The sequence below is a fragment of the Papio anubis genome, unplaced genomic scaffold (genome assembly GCF_008728515.1).
Source record: "Papio anubis isolate 15944 unplaced genomic scaffold, Panubis1.0 scaffold145, whole genome shotgun sequence".
Lineage (NCBI taxonomy): Eukaryota > Metazoa > Chordata > Mammalia > Primates > Cercopithecidae > Papio > Papio anubis.
The window spans coordinates 128,273-145,705 of NW_022161414.1; the positions used below are offsets into that span (position 1 = coordinate 128,273).

The window sequence follows — 17,433 nt, forward strand, 5'->3', positions numbered from 1 at the left end:
AAGACTGCCATCTTCGGCAAGGCTTGTTTGCAAGGTTGGCCCCTGGCTGGCATCTGACAAGCTGGCTGATAAAACAGTTCCCTACACTGATATAAATACATTCCCTCAGTGATAAGAATGGCTCACTGTGCCTCAACTGTTTGTATAAATGATGTGATTTATGTTGAACACCTTTCCTCCTGGAAATCTAGAAAAAATTAAAGTTCTTTATGTTGGCAGTATCCAAAATTTCAAAATGATATCCCTTACACAGGTCAATTTTCACCCACTGTAAAACTGCTATTGCCACTCATCTTTTTATTGCAGCACTAAGCAGACCCTCAATCCAGACACCAATGTTCTTCAGATTAGAAAACGAGACTTCAAAGAGGTTAAGTGCCATACAACTAGTAAATGACAGGCCAACAAAATTCTTTAGGGCTAAATTACAAATACATGTCTCATTATAAAACTGTCTCTTCTTCAGTGATATAAATTTATTTTTACTTGCCTTAATCCCTGACCTCAATCCCAAAGAAGATTGTGGCCTTATACTTAAAGGTGTACTGTACTTCAAATCACAAGCTAACTGGTTTTGGCCAGGCGCAGTGGCTCACTCCTATAATCCCAGCACTTTGGGAGGCTGAGGCAGATGGGTCGTTTGAGGTCAGGAGTTTGAGATCAGTCTGGCCAACATTGTGAAACCTCGTCTCTACTAAAAGTACAAAACTTAGCCAGGCTAAGTAATCCCAGCTACTTGGGAGGCTGAGGAAAGAGAATTGCTTGAATCCGGGAGGCAGAGGTTGCAGTGAGCTGAGATGGTGCCACTACACTCCAGCCTGGGTGAACAGAGGAAGACTCCATCTCAAAAAACAAACCAACCAACCAACAAAAAACAAAAAACAAACTGACTGGATTTAGACTAAATACAAATGTATGCAGACAAATGCTTTTTTTCCTTACCCAATAAGTGAATCCTTATTATCCAAGGGAGAATGGAGTCAGGCTACTTTATTTTAATCTTCACTTTTCCACTTAATACTGGAAGGCACTGGACAAATAATTTAACCGTTCTAAAGCCTTATTAGTTTGCTCAATTGTAAAATAAAGACGGTGAAAGTATCTATTTCACAGGTTGGTATGAGAAGTAAATAGTGTAATTATAAAACATAGCACAGTGCACAGTACCTAGTAAGTACTTAATAAAAATTAGCTATTGCTGTTGCTATTAATGATATAAAACTATATAATACACTGCATCATGATTACCTGACTGTATGTATTATCTCCCTCACTGGGTAACAGGGACTACACACTTTTGTATTCTCAGAGCCTGGAACACAATATACTCTCAATAGCTTTTTTTTTTTTTTATGTCTAAATACTCACAAAGAAAAAAAGGGAAGAAAAATATCTCTAAAATGTTACCCTCCAGTCTAAATTTAGCAAATGTAGACATGCTCAAAATGATCTCACTTGGTTCTTATTCACAGAATTTTTTTTAAGGGATGGAGGGCAGACAGAAGGTATAATCATAGCTACCATTTCCTGAATGCCTAACATGTGCTATGTATGTGCAAAGTATTTTATATACACTACCTCACTTAATTTCCACAATAACTCTACAAGGTAAGAACAGTTAAAATCTTCCTTTCACAGATAACACTAAGGGTTTAAAAAATTCACCAAAGATGAAAGACAGAAAGTTGTAAAGCCAGGACTCAATACCCATGCTCTCTCACTATTCTACACTGCTTTCCCATGAAGAGAAAGGAAAGGAATTATTAGCCATCAAAAACACAAAAGAACAGGAAGCAAAAAGGTCCCTGAAGTGACAGCTATACAACGTATCTTGATTCCTAACAAGCTCTAGTTCATAACATTTTAAAAACCTAAAAAAAAAAAAAAAAAAAAAAGTTAATCTGAATAGGACCACAAAACTCACAGGGTATCAAAAATGTTGAACCTCCCCACTCAATGTAAAACCAACTGCAATTTGGCTGAAAACAGAGATCAAAAAGTACTATTTTAAAGAAATTACTCCCCTACACTACCCACTGAAGAGATAAAGACAACTTTTTTTTTTTTGGAGACACAGTCTTGCTCTGTCGCCCAGGCTGAGTGCAGTGGCATGATCTCAGTTCACTGCAACCTCCGCCTCCTGGGTTCAAGCAATTCTCATGCCTCAGCTTCCCAAGTAGCTGGGATTACAAGCATGTGTCATCACACCAGGCTAATTTTTTGTATTTTTAAATAGAGATGGGGTTTCACCATGTTGGCCCTAGACTTGAACTCCTGGCCTCAAGTGATCCACGTACCCCAGCCTCCCAAAGTGCCACCACACCTGGCCAAGATAAAGACAACTTTTATCAAACTAACATACCTGATGCCAGAACTGGCTGGCTAACTAGTTAAAAGAAAACAGGCATTTGATAGCTTTAATAGAACACTATGAAGAATCATTTCAGTTGCGTTTCTCCACTGCACATTTGAATAACAAAAAATTCTACGAAGACATTTCACTGAAGGTATGGCATCAGGAACTCCATAAGTGATTAGGAAGGATATTAAACACAACTCAGGTCTGAAGGATATGCAGGCAATGCAGAAAGGCATTTTCCAAATTAACTCATTTGAGGGAATACAGCCTTCTGTTCCCCATGCGTCACCAGGTTTAAAGGGATAGGGTGGGATCAAAAAAAGAGACAAAATAAGCCAGGCACAGTGGCTCACGTTTATAACTTCAGCACTTTGGGAGGCCAAGGAGGAAGGATTGCTTGAGTTCAGGAGTCTGAGATCAGCCTGGGCAACATAGCAAGACCCTATATCTAAAAAAAAAAAAAATTTAATTAAAAAAATTAGCCAGGCATGGTGGTGCCTACCTATAGTCCCAGGTACTTGGGAGACTGAGGCAGGAGGATGGCTTGAGCCCAGGAGGTGTAGGCTGCAGTGGGCCGTGATTGTGCCACTGCACTCCAACCTGGACAACGGAGTGAGACTCCATCTCACAAAACGAAAGGACAAAATCCTTGGCCATTAGGATATGTCCAACAAAATTGTTTTGAGTATGACAACATGAACACCTTCAATTTTCTTATTTTAATAACAGTGAAAACAGAAGTTATGCAGTGATATAAAAGACCTGAGTGGATTGCTTCACAAAGTTCCCTGGCTTGATAATAAGACTCAAAGGATTCCTCAATTCACACTGGAGAGATGAAGAATTACCAGGGGTGAGAGTGGTGTCAATGGTGACCCTGTTCTGATTTAGACAGAATTGAGCATGGCTTTAAGAAAAATAAACTTTTTCTCTCCTTTATCCCAGTTTAGAAAGTAGACAGAAGCTGCAAAGGGGGAAAGTAGCAGGAGATGAGGCATCTGAGAGAAACCATTTCCTAGTTATTAGGCTAAAAAACTTGAATTTTATTCTGAAGCGGGCAATGGAGAGTATTTTAAGCAGGGGAATAACAATCAAATTTACGTTTTTTTTTTTTTAAAGTCATTTTAGTGGCAACCTGGCAGATGATCTGGAGAGGAGTAACACTGGACATAGAGATGCAGATGGAGCCTGATGTAAGTGCAGAGCCTCAATGCTCAATAGAGCAGCAGTAGGGAGAATGAAAGGGAGTATTTCTGAGGTAGAATTGGCAGGACTCAGTAACAGACTAGTTATAAGGAACATGAAAGAGAAGAGACAGAGATGACCACCTACTAGAATTAGGGCTTGGATGACTTGTTGGAGCCATTATGTCATTTTCCAAGAAGGAGGAAAGAGGATACCCATTTGTATATGTGGAGTTCTAAACTAAAATAAGGAGATAATAAAAACTGATGGCAAACTCAGAAGCTGAGATTACAATTTCAGTTGGAAATACATATGTGACCATATCCCCCCACACACATATTTAGCAAGAAAAGAAAATGTTCAGTTTGGGGAGAAAATGATGTCTATCTTAAGAATGTGCACTGTCATCTAATTTAAATCCCAATTCAGCAAAAACATGGTATCTCAAAGAGATTATGCTCTTAGCAACACACTGAATCTTCAATTTCAATCTATTTTTTATAAAAATGGTCAAGATACACTGCAAAGAAAATTACTAGCTTAACAGTGCTTATTACTGACTGCATTCATCACTGGAGTTAGAAGTTAGGAAATTACCATGTGTTAATTAAATTATGAGCATGCACATTAGTGACAACCGCAGAGAAACTGATTCTTAGGTTTTATACTGCCTTCTCTACTCCACCACAAACTGCATTTAGCTGTGACAGGGCTGCTTCTACATCAACTCAGCCCATGATAGAGAAGCCTACATGACTGCAGCTCTTTGAGGGCCAGGTCACTGGATCCATGACTTAAAATCCTACCACTGAACCCAGAAAGTGTGAGATCTAAGGCTGAAAAGAGCTTAAAGTTAAAACAACTTGATTCAGCATATTAATCAGCAATGCTCCAACAATGAAGTATTTTTTCTACCAGCAAACTGAAATGTAGTCAACAATCCTTTCAATACTAGCAACTAACATCTTCTAAAGTCTGACTGAATTGTTGGCATAATCAACCAATATAAATTTCTTACCTTTGCAATGGGTAGACAAGAAATTAGATACACACAAAAAAATGGCCTTTACAATTGTGTTAAGGAAAATCTTATACTTAACAATGAATTATAAACTATGCTAAGTGCTAAATGGTAAGAAGTAGACATAGGGGGCAAGGGCACACTACAGGTTCAAGGATCTGCAAAAAAGATTCTGGATAAAATGTTACCTATTACCTCAGGGATATCAATCTGCAGCAAAGCTGACTGGGGAGAGTTGGAAGAGAGAGGGATGTTGCCAAGGAAGACCTGAATTAATAAGGCACGAAGACTGGCTAGGAATGTACTACATTGATACGGATGTGTGATGAGTCCTTATTCTAGAAAGGTAACAGATCACATACTCCATTTAAGAATTACATGCAATCAGTTCTGAAAAATGCAGCTGAGTGCAAATTCAGGCATAGGACCACACAGCTGTTTCATCTGATATCCATCTCCTACTGCCTAGAAAAATATTAACTGTTATATGACTCTTCTAGGTTTCTTTTCCTTTTTAAGGAAACTGCCAAGTCTCTCAATAGCAATTCATTCCAGTGTTGGACAATCTTTTAAAAGAAAAAAAATAATATTTTTAAACACAATCTTTTTGGCAATTACACTTCTTTATTTTCTTTAAATTAATATTGAATGGCTGCTTGCTATGTGCCAAGCACTGTTCTAGCCACTAGGGATATAGTCATAAACAAGACAAATTCTGCACTTGTAGAGCTTCTTCTTGTATGGAAGATAAAGAATAAGTAAACAAATATGCATATAATTCCAGGTTGTAAAAAAGATTACACAGAAAAATGCAATAGAGTTTTTAAAAAGACTATTAAAAAGTTATTAAATAGTGACGGAAAATAGTTAACATCTGAGCAGAGCTGAATAAACGAGTAACCCATGAGAAAATCTGAAGTGTCCTAGTGAAAACAGAACACCAAAATCCCCCAAGCTTAACGTGTTTGAGGAACAGCAGAGAAGCCAGGGTTTCCAGAGTCAGTGACTCAAGTAGAAACTGACAGATGAGGATGACAGAAACAGGCAGGATCAAGAACATGTAGTGTAGGGTCCAGTCCCACAGGGTCGGTGGGTTTTTCTCCCTGTATGCGGAGACGAGAGACTGTAGGAATAAAGACACAAGACAAAGAGATAAAAGAAAAGACACTTGGGCCCAGGGGACCACTACCACCAAGATGCGGAGACCAGTAGTGGCCCCAAATGCCAGGCTGTGCTGATATTTATTGGATACAAGACAAAGGGGCAGGGTAAGGAGTGTGAGCCATCTCTAATAATTGACAAGGTCACATGAGTCATGTGTCCACTAGACAGGGGGCCCTTCCCCGCCTGGCAGCCGAGGCAGAGAAAGAGAGGAGAATAAGAGAGACAGCTTATGCCATTATTTCTGCATATCAGGGACTTTTAGTACTTTCACTAATTTGTCTAAATCAGAACAGGGTCACCATTGACACCACTCTCACCCCTGGTAATTCTTCATCTCTCCAGTGTGAATTGAGGAATCCTTTGAGTCTTATTATCAAGCCAGGGAACTTTGTGAAGCAATCCACTCAGGTCTTTTATATCACTGCATAACTTCTGTTTTCACTGTTATTAAAATAAGAAAATTGAAGGTGTACACCGGCAGAACCGGGTGTACAGGATGGAACATGAAGATGGATTAGGAGCGTGACCACTGAAGCACAGCATCACAGGGAGATGGTTAGGCCTCCGGATAACTGCAAGAGGTGGAGGAGTACAGTCTTCTCTAAACTCCTCCGGGGAAAGGCAGACTCCTTTTCCTGGTCTGCTAAGTAGCGGGTGTTTTTCCTTGACACTGATGCTACCGCTAGACCATGGTCTGCTTGGCAACAGGCATCTTCCCAGACACTGGCGTTACCGCTAGACCAAGGAGCCCTCTGGTGGTCCTTCCGGGCATAACAGAAGGCTTGCACTCCTGTCTTCTGGTTCCTTCTCACCGTGTCCCTTCAGCTCCTATCCTTGTACGGCCTAGTTTTTCCTAGGTTATGATTGTAGAGCGAGGATTATTATAATATTGGAGTAAAGAGTAATTGCTACAAACTAATGATTAATGATATTCATATATAATCATATATATTATTTATATCTAGTATAACTATTCTTATTTTATATATTTTATTATACTGGAACAGCTCGTGCCCTCAGTCTCTTGCCTCAGCACCTGGGTGGCTTGCTGCCCACAATGTAGGGGCTACAAAATAGGCCACAATTAGGGGTTTGGATTTTAGTTAATCGAGATGGGAAGTTACTGGAGATATTTCAGCAAGAGAGTGAGTGATCCATGTTTTAAAACATCAGTCTAGCTGCTGTGTGGAGAACAAAATGTAAGGGAGCCAAGCACAGAAGCTGGAAGACCAGTTGAAACGGCTACTACAGCTGTCTAGGTAGGAGTGGTCAGATTCTGGATGTACAGCCAGGAAAATACAACGATGGGATGGCTGTGGAGTACAAGGCAAAGAGAAGATCAAGGGTAACTCTCAGGTTTTTGTTTGAATAAATAAGATGAATGGAGGTGTCTAACTGAAATGAGGAAGACTGAGAGAGAAGCATTTTGAGGGGTAAGCAGAAATCAGGAGACTGGCTGTGGCTATTGATGCCTGATACACGTTTTAGACATTTAAGTGGAGATGACAAGCAGGCAGTTGGACATAAAAGTCTGGGGCTTATAGGAAAGGTCCAGGTTGAGAATATAAATGTAGAAGTCAGCAACTTCTACATGTTATTTAAGCCACGACATTGGGTATCACCTTGGGATGAGGCTAGACAGAGGAGAGGGCCAGGGGTAATAAGCTCAGGGACTGGCAATATTTACACAAGTCAGGAAGAAGACCAAAGAATAATGAAGACAACAGAGACTAGTTGACGGAGGAGGAAAATTGGGGGCAAACGGTGTCCTAGAAGCCAAGTAAAGAAAATATCTCAAGGAAGAAGTGATCAATAAGTCAAATGCTACTGAAAGGCTAAGTAATATAAAAAAACTATTGAAATTTGGTAAGATAAGAGATCAGAGCAGGGAAATGGTGCTGGCAACAGCTGAAAAAGGTACCTTGGCAGGCAGATTATATATATATAGTATATAATATATATAGTATATATATATACACACTTTAATTACTAATTAAAAGACTCACTAAATATATGTATATATACTATATATACATACATAATACGTATATATAGTATTTTAATTAGTAATTAAAGTAATAGTACAAAAGTAATCAGTGTCTGTGATATCACTGTGTTACATGATACATAGTTTAAAAAAACAAATAATCTGAAACTTTAAGGGTTACTCCATGAAAGACAAAAGTAAGTTTCTAAAATTGTGATACAATTCACACACTATAAAATTCACTATTTAAAAATATGCCAATTCAGGGGTTCTTAGTATACTCACAAGGTTATACAACCATCACCACTATCTAATTCTAGAATATATGCATACCCTCAAAAAAGAAACTCCATACCTATTAGCAGTCACATCTTATTCCTGTGCCCTATCCCCTGGCAGCCAACAATCTACTTTCTGTCTCTATGGATTTGCCTATTCTGGACATTTCAAACAAATGCAGTCATACTATATATGGCCTTTTGTGATTGGCTTCTTTCACTTAGCACATTTTCAAGATTCATCCATATTGTAGTATGTATCAATACTTTATTCTAACAGTCAAATTATATTCCATTGTATAGATATATCACATTGTGTTTATCCATTCATCAGCTGACAGACTGTTTCTACCTTTAGGCCATTATGATAACTGCGTTATGAACATTTGTGTGCCAAGATTTCCCGTGGACACACGTTTTCAATTCTCTTGGGTATATACCTAGGAGTGGAATTGCTGGGTCATATGGTTAACTTTACGTTGAATTTTCTGAGGAACTGTCAAACTGTTTCCAAGAGTGCCACCACATTTTACATCTGTTAGCGATATATGAAGATTCTGATTTCTCCGTATTTACACCAAAACAGGTTATTTTCCTTTTTTTTCCCTTTATTATAGCAATCTTAGTGGACGTGAAGTGGTTTCTCATTGTGGTTTTACTTTGCATTTCTCTAATGACTGATGATGTTGCGTATCTTTCCACGTGCTATGGGCTATTTGTATATCCTCTATGGAGAAATGTCTATTTACATCTTTTGCCCTTTTAAAAACTAGGTCGCTGTCTTTTTATTACTGAGTTGTAAAATTCTTTATATAGTCTAGATGCTAGACCCTTACCAGATATATGATTTGAAAATGTTTTCTCTCATTCTGTGGATTTCTTTTTTCATTTTCTTGATAGTGGCCTTTGACACACACATACTTTTTATTTTGAGGAAATAAAAAATAATGAGTTTTGAGATCCTAATAGGATCAGTTTACAAAACAGTATTAAAAGGCCAGCACCTTGTTTCATTAAACAAACACATACAATTATAGTAATGTCATAAAACCATTCATCTTCCTTGTCAGAGCTAGGTAACAGGGCACAAGCATATCATCTGGAACTCTGGCAAGCTAAGGTATCTTCCAGTAGAGTAAAAGAGGAGACACCTAAGGACATGTGGTTGGTAGGTGACAAAGCCAAGGTTACAGCCTAGGTCTTTCACCTCACAAGAGATGTTCATCCCACTACTATGTTAGCTAGCACATTAGTTAGCACAAGGCACACTGTGGTATGGGAAGCAATGTGCTGAGTAAAGAAAGAGCACTGGATTAAGTACTGGGGAAGCCAGGTTCTGTAAGTGTTACTAATTCACTGTGTGGTCTTGGGCAAGTTGCTTTGCTTGTGTCCATGTCTACAAAATGAGGCTGAAGCATCAGATGAGTTTCAGGGTCTCTTCATTAAAAACATTTTAAAGAAACCACTATTAAGCAGAATAGCTTTTAAAAACAAAACAAAACAAAAACCTTAAAATGTCAGAACCAGAAGAGACTTAAAAAAATCATTTAAGCCAGTAGTTCTCAACCTGGAGGTAACTGTTAAAATGCAGAGGTAATAGAGACATGTGAAGAAAAACGCAGATATTCAGGCCTAAGAAAAGGTCCAAAAATCTGTTAATTTTAACTAATTCTCAAAGGAGTCTGATGTAAACAGATTAAAGCTGTTCTTTAAGATCAGGCTGACAGGCTAGCCAGGAGACAGAAATCCAGGTATAAGGCTAAAAGGGTCCAGACAATAGCTTCTGGAAAGCATGGTTTAACACCACATATCAACTTTAATAGCCAAAACAAATTAAGCAAGCAGCTTTTCTTTATAATTGCCAGGCAGAAGAAAATGCTTTGATGTATTTGGGGCAAAATAACACACTGCAATGATCTAAGTCAAGTTATTCTGTGATGGAGGCGGAAGGATTATATTTGCATACTTATTTTTAAGATCAGGAAACAAGAACTGCTGTGTTCTTAAAGTCAGTTTCATAAGAGTAGAAATTCACATCTGCTTAGGGAAAACTAGGAACATATTTGCATCTCTTTATTGCACTTCTTTATGGCAAGTAAAACTACAGCTGCAGAAATAAAATAAAAACCCTCCCCGCCGAAATCAAGAAACATCAAATTAAATAAATTATATTAGGCTAGGTGTGGTGGTGCACGCTTGTAAACCCCATACTTTGGGAGGTCAAGGCCATTGGATCACCTGAGGTCAGGAGTTCGAGACCAGCCTGGTCAAAACAGTGAAACCCTGTCTCTACTGAATATACAAAAATTAGCTGGGCATGGAGGCACATGCCTGTAATCCCAGCTACTCGGGAGACTGAGGCAGGAGAATAGCTTGAACCTGGGAGGCGGGGGTTGCAGTGAGTAGAGACTGCGACAAATTGAGACTCTGTCTTAAAAAAAAAAAAAAAAAAAAGAAATTATATTAAAGGTAATAGACTCATTCCCACAGAGCAAAAGTCTATTAGTTCAGATCCTGCTCCAGAGAATAACATTTTTCCCCCCAAGTTCTCTCCCACAGTACCCTCAGTCTTCAAACAATTAGAGGCACCATCCTCTAAAGCTGATTCTGAAGACTGAGGTGACAGATCTCAAGTTGTTTCTGTGCGAAATTCAATGCTAAAAGTACTTATCCTGTGTTGATCACTATAGAGAAGCACTCACAGGAAAATAGGCAAATACAAATTGGTGGAATAATACAAGATAGTATGTCATATTAAGTGACAGTTTAATTCCCACGTGCAGTGTAAGTGCTAGAGGAATTCAGAGAGGGAACAGTTCAATGTAAGGCTGAAAATCAAGTTTTCCAAGAAAAAGCACTCAAGCAGCTCTTGACTATTTTGTCTCTTCCGTCCCTCACTTATTGGATAAATCTTCCAAGCACTCTTTTGTGAGACCTTTTATCTATTTCTGCTACTCATGTTGGGGTTCTCATCACCTTGTCATTCTATTTTTACCACAGACAGCCCTGCACAAAGAACATTTACTTCTAGTAGATTCCAAAGGACAGGGAACAGAGCTGGGTGCGGTGGCTCATGCCTGTAATTTCAGTACTTTTGGGAGACTGAGGTGGGCAGATCACTTGAGGCCAGGGGTTCAAGATTAGTCTAGGCAACACAGTGAGACCTTGTCTCTACCAAAAAAAATAATAAAAATAAAAAGGGCAGAGGAAACCAAACAAAAAAACCCAAAGAACATTTGCCAGCACTATACAATGTGATCCTTACTATAACATGTATGAATGCCCACAATATTTACATAAGGAAATTTCAATTCAGCAATATCACACAACTTATCCAAGGTCATGTGGCTTTTATTAGGTAGGTGCAAAAGTTATTGTGGTTTTTGCCATTACTTTCAATGGCAAAAACAGCAATTACTTTTGCACCAACCTAATAACATGCTGCACTAAAACTCAAATGTCTCTTTTTATTATATATTATACACTACTGTGTATATGGCCTTATTAAGAAGTCTTCTAATTTCTCTCTCTCCAAACCATCTGACTAGTTTTCCTAAAAACCCCTTTACACAGTCTTAAAACCCTTCAACAGCTTTCTTCTCCTACTTCAAGCAATCCATGGCCTCCCTAATCGGATTCTATCTACTTGTCCCTACAGTTCCTTTAGAGAGCCTTCTAGTCAACTCAATAACTGAGAAACATTAAACACCATCATATCTGTGTACCTTCACTCAAGGAGACTTTTTTTACCTGGCATGTCTTTCCTTTCTCCCCCCAAATAAGGTGCCAGTTCCACTCTCAGGAAAGAGGCCTTTCCTTGAGGCTCTTACTTTTTTTTTTTTTTTTTTTTTTTTTTCCCCGAGGTAGATTTCCCTCTCGTTGCCCAGGCTGGAGTGCAATGGCATGATCTTGGCTCACTGCAACCTCCACCTCCCAAGTTCCAGCAATTCTCCTGCCTCAGCCTCCCGAGTAGCTGGGATTACAGGCATGCGCCACCACGCTCGGCTAATTTTTAGTAGAGACAGGGTTTCTCCATGTTGGTCTGGCTGGTCTTGAACTTCCGACCTCAGGTGACCTGCCTGCCTTGGCCTCCCAAAGAGCTGGGATTACAGGTGTGAGCCACCGCGCCTGGCCGAGGCTCTTACTCTTATCAATAAGTTTGCAGGGATCACTCTCTCTCTCTCATTTGAACTTCTCTAACAAGTACACACTTGCGCGAATATACCATATACTTCCTTAAATAGATTCAATTACCCCATCTTCTATATTCAGCAATTCTGAGTGCTCTCTGATATTAGGATTCTTGATTTACTCCTCCACCATCACACATTGTACCAGACACTACAGGTAATGGAGATCATTAACATGTACTGTCTTACTTGGTTCTTCCCAAAACCCCGTGATACAGGTGCCAGAGATTCTAAAATTCCAAATGAAGAAATGTTCATTGATTTCCCAGTCTTCATACTGTTTGCAAGTAGCAGAAATACTTCAAAGCTGAAATCTTATGATCCCCAAATCCAGGTTCTTTCAATAACACAATGGTGCCATATACACTATTCCATAATAATAGTATTCCATACTGCCTTAGCAGAATGCCCATACTTTGCTGATGATAATCCCACTGCAAGGAAGAGCAAGAGCAGTTAGGGGGTCAGGTAAGCACAGGTTGTTAGGCGCTTACCCAGGAAGAGGGAAGGATTTGTGTACACAAATGACCATCAATTCCCCATACTCTCATGTCTTGAAGCAATTTACCATCCCAACCTCCAGAATATGTTTCTGTATCTTAAGGTCTGAGTGTGAGGCCAGGTGCATGGTGACTCATGCCTGTAATCCCAGCACTTTGGGGAGCCGAGGTGGGAGGATCACTTGAGGCCCAGGAATTTGACACCAGCCAGGGCAACACAGTAAGACCCTGACTCTACAGAAAAGTTAAAAGCAAAAAAATTAGCCAGACGTGGTGGTGCACATTTGCAGCCCCAGCTACTCAGGAGGCTGGGGTGGGAAGATCACCTGAGCCTCGGAGTTCAAGGCTGCAGTGAGCTAAGATCCATTCTGGGCAATGGAGTGAGACCCCTCACAAGAGAAGTGTGTGAGAACCATGTCTTTCAAAACCAATGACACTCAAAAAGACAAGTAAAAAGACCTGGATCTGAACCCCTCAACATAATCAAGTTTTCATTTCTTTTTTTTTGAGACGGAGTCTTGCTCGGTAGCCCGGGCTGGAGTGCAGTGGCCGGATCTCAGCTCACTACAAGCTCCGCCTCCCGGGTTCACGCCATTCTCCTGCCTCAGCCTCCCAAGTAGCTGGGACTACAGGCGCCCGCCACCTCGCCCGGCTAGTTTTTTGTATTTTTAGTAGAGACGGGGTTTCACGGTGTTAGCCAGGATGGTCTCGATCTCCTGACCTCATGATCCGCCCGTCTCGGCCTCCCAAAGTGCTGGGATTACAGGCTTGAGCCACCGCGCCCGGCCAAGTTTTCATTTCTTAAGCACCTGCCATGTGTTATGCACAGGGAAGTCTGAAAGCTGTTTTCAATTAAATTCAAAAATCCTGTTTACTGTACTAAAGACACCATGCTTAACAATTCTCATCAAATCAGCCCAAGGTCCTACAATGAGAGAACTGGAAGGGAATTTAGGAGTAAGTCCCTCATTTTAAGGCTAAATCTCTCACTTTGCAGATGAGCAAATAGACATAGAGAGAGCAAGCATATTTCACGGTCACAAAGCTAATTAGAGGCAAAATCAACACTAGGACGAAGTTCTCCATCCATCTGTTTCTTCTAAGATGCTGTGCAAAGAGCAAGAAGGGCCAACCCAGGGACAGTTTTCCTTTTTTTCTTTTCTTTTAAGCCCTTGTTGCTAGGACTGCAGTTAAAAAAAAATTGGATGAGCAGAGGAGGAAAGGGACAAGCGTGAGCGGGCAGCAGTGCACTTGGTAGCAAACAGGGAGGTAGAGGGGAGAGAGGAGAGGGCGGGGAAAAACAATAGAAAGAAAGAAAAATCTTAAAGGCTTCTTGTCAGCCCAGTAGAAGAGTCAATACTCAAATATTTTAAGTATTCGCCTATCATGATTAAATGCCTAAAAACTTAAGTAAGCAAAAGGACAAGAAGCACATTGGAATCTGTAGCAGCACGCAAGGCTGATGGTGGTAGGGAGTTTCGGGGATATCGATTCTTGAATCCTCGGGCTTCGGTTTTCCGTGTCTGTGAAATGGGCACTGGCAACAGTGCACCCAGCACCCCAAGGAAAAAGCGATGGATACAATTAAGTATAGGAAGAACCAAATTACCGAAAAAGCTGTGGCGGCCAGGACCAGAACACTTACGAGAAGCGAAGAAGTCCTAAAGAGGAGAGGGTCCAGGTTTGAAGTGTGATGAGGGCAGGCTACAAGCGTGCGTAGGGTTGTCATAGTGGTCACACAAGGGCTCCCCTCAAAAGGCCGTAGAAAATAAGGGAGACCGGGATGGGAAGGTGGGTTCGCCGCCTCCCAGGCCTCCCCAGGATTCAACTTTTCCCAAGAACCGGCTCCTCACCTTATCCAACAAGCCGCTACGGCCACTGCCTGTCCCGCAGTTGGAACCACCGCCAGCCCCACTATTGCCTCCGAGACCACCGCTTCTCCCGCCCTGTGTAGCTGCCGCCGCCATGTTGTGCGCCTCTGCGTCTCCCTCCCCTCCGACTTGTCTGAAGCCGATTGGCTGGAGCTGACAGCGTGGCGCGCCGCGCGGAGTTAATCGGGATCCGTAGTTTGGGGCTTGCTGGCGCGAGGTAGTCAGAGGACGTGGCCGCGGGGCTTGCTGGGACTTGTAGTTAGACGTCCTGGCCGTCAGTTGCAGCCTACACTGTCTGCCGTCGCGTCCCAGTTACTAAGGCGTCGGAAAGGTAGCGGCAGGCAACACCGTGGAGCGGCTCCGAGATCCCCGGCAGGCTCGCAGGCGCGCATCCCTCCTGACTGGGACTTCGCCTCCGCAGACCCCTCGGAGGCTGAAGCGACGCCGGAGGCAGGTGCGACTGAAAACTTAGTTTCCGAGTTTGAGTCTTTCTCCGGCCCAGGTGTGGAGTTTCCGAAGGAGTGGGCAGGAGCCGGTCCTTCATCCTTTTCTAGCCCGGTTGTGGCACTTACTGATTGTTTTCTCAAGCAGCTGTCATTTTAGCTGTTAGTAATGTTTTCGTGTTACGGAGAACTCACATTTACTGAGTGCCTAATGTCTGCCAGGCAATATCCTATGTGCACTTCCAGCCATCCTCTCTCTCACTGAGTCCCACAACATCCCTGTTAGGTGAGGAGGAAACTAAAGAACCTACCCAAAGCCAGATAGCGTGTATCTGAACTCGGTTTTCAAGCCGGCATTAAAAAAAATCAATATATATCCCTTCTGACACTCTGCTTTTACGGTTTTAGGATGTAATAGGAGTCTACATTTTAATCAATAATTTTTTTCACAAATATATATTGAGCACCAATATTGTACTGATGGATACAAGGGATCAAGATAGACCTGGTTGCTACTCTGGTGGAACTCCTACTCCATGACAGAGTTATCAAATAGCAGAATTGTATTATACTATGCTCTATTACATTGTATTGTTTTTTAATTCCTATATATCCCCCATAAGCATCTAAATAATTAAATATTTTTGAGTTGCTTACTATGTAGTAGGCCATATTCTAGTCACCAGGGATATGTTCCTGAATAAAATAGACAAAAACTTGTCTTGGGGAAGCCAAAATTCATGTGAAAATAATTATTATCTAGGCTGGGCATGGTGGCTCACGTTTGTAATCCCAGCCGAGGCGGGTGGATCACCTGAGGTCAGGAGTTTAAGACCAGCATAGCCAACATGGTGAAACCCCGTCTCTATGAAAAATACAAAAATTAGCCGGGCATGGTAGCGGGCGCCTGTAATCCCAGCTACTTGGGAGGCTGAGGCAGGAGAATTGCTTGAATCTGGGAGGCAGAGGCTGCAGTGAGCCAAGATCAGAAAGAAAAGAAAATAATTATCAATAAATAACTAAATTATTACTAAAAAGAAAATAATTTTCACTATGTAACAATAACATAAGATGACATTTCATTACCTCTCTGAAGCAATCCCTGGACACTCTAATCAGATGCCCCTGTAGCTTGTTGCCATTTATCTTTTACAACTTCTTATTTTTCTTTTATTTAAAAGAAAATGAGATGATATACCTTTGCCCTAGTCACTTTTTTTTTTCTTTTTTTGAGACAGAGTCTCACTCTGTCACCCAGGCTGGAGTGCAGTGGTGGGATCTTGGCTCACTGCAACCTCTGCCTCCTAAGTTCAAGCAGTTCTTGTGCCTCAGTGTCCCAAGCTGTAGTCTCTGTAGCTGGGACTACAGGCACATGCCACCATGCCCGGCTAATTTTTATATTTGTAGTAGAGAAAGGATTTTGCCATGTTGGACAGCCTAGTCTTGAATTCATGACCTCAAGTGATCCATCTGCTTCGGCCTCCCAAAGTGTTGGGATTACAGGTATGAACCACTGTGCCAGGCCAAGATCCAGCTCTAATGTCACCTACCCTGTGAAACTATCCCTGATACTTGCTTCTTCTTTCTTCACCCACTGCATGAAGTGCTCCCGTGGCATTTTGTTCATGGGTTGGGTTAGTTCAATTAACACTCATTGAGACTCTTCCTTCAGTAAGCCAGGTCCTGTGTAAGATGCAGGATAAAGAGATAAGTAGGACCCAGGCCTGACCTGATCTTGGAGATACTCACAGCCTGGGAGTGAGGTGGGGAACAGACAAGGAAGCAGGCATTATAATACAGTGTGGTATAGTGCCTGTATTAGTCCATTTTCACACTGCTATAAAGAACTGCCCAAGACTGGGTAATTTATAAAGGAAAGAGGTTTAATTGATTCAACATGGGTTCTTTTCTATTTCCCTAAGTATTGACTGGTCTGAGAAATAAAGGCAAAGAGTACAGAAGAGAGAAATTTTAAAACTGGGTGTCCGGGGGAGACATCACATGTCGGCAGATTCTGTGATGCTCCCTGAGCCGTAAAACCAGCAAGTTTTTTATTAGCAATTTTCAAAAGGGGAGGGAGTGTACGAATAGGGTGTAGGTCACAGAGATCACATACTTCACAAAGTAATAAAATATCACAAAGCAAATGGAGGCAGGGCGAGATCACAGGACCACAGGACGGGGCAAGATTAAAATTGTTAATGAAGTTTGGGGCATGCATTGTCATTGATAACATGTTTATCAGGAGACAGGGTTTGAGAGCAGACAACCGGTCTGACCAAACTTTATTAGGCAGGAATTTCCTCGTCTTAATAAGCCTGGGAGTGCTACGGGAGACCAGGGCTTATTTCATCCCTTTGTCTACTATCATAAAAGACAGCCGTCCCCAAAGCGGCCATTTTAGAGGCCTCCCCTCAGGGACGCATTCTCTTTCT

The 17,433-nt window shown here is 41.2% G+C and overlaps 2 protein-coding genes across 9 annotated transcripts in view; one reads left to right on the top strand and one right to left on the bottom strand.

Annotated features, from left to right (window-relative positions):
- The window catches only part of LOC101026629 (signal peptidase complex subunit 2), a 30,003-nt gene extending 15,310 nt beyond the window's left edge, over positions 1 to 14,693 (bottom strand). Inside the window, exon 1 of one of the 3 annotated variants that reach the window (XM_003910418.5) lies at positions 14,538 to 14,684. In XM_003910418.5, coding sequence (XP_003910467.1) covers positions 14,538 to 14,651 — 114 coding nt within the window. In that variant the 5' untranslated portion in view covers positions 14,652 to 14,684. Of the gene's footprint in view, positions 1 to 14,329; positions 14,474 to 14,537 lie in introns of those variants that run through there. The other 2 variants (XM_021926319.2, XM_017948764.3) reach the window with 2 other exon arrangements.
- A 61-nt stretch (positions 14,694 to 14,754) lies between these two features.
- Positions 14,755 to 17,433, top strand: part of LOC100998227 (X-ray radiation resistance-associated protein 1) — a 30,529-nt gene continuing 27,850 nt past the window's right edge. For 4 of the 6 annotated variants that reach the window (XM_031661400.1, XM_031661401.1, XM_031661397.1 and 1 more), the window contains exon 1: positions 14,755 to 15,009. The gene's annotated coding sequence lies outside the window, so the exon portion shown is untranslated. The remainder of the gene's footprint in view (positions 15,010 to 17,433) is intronic. The other 2 variants (XR_004181279.1, XM_031661399.1) reach the window with 2 other exon arrangements.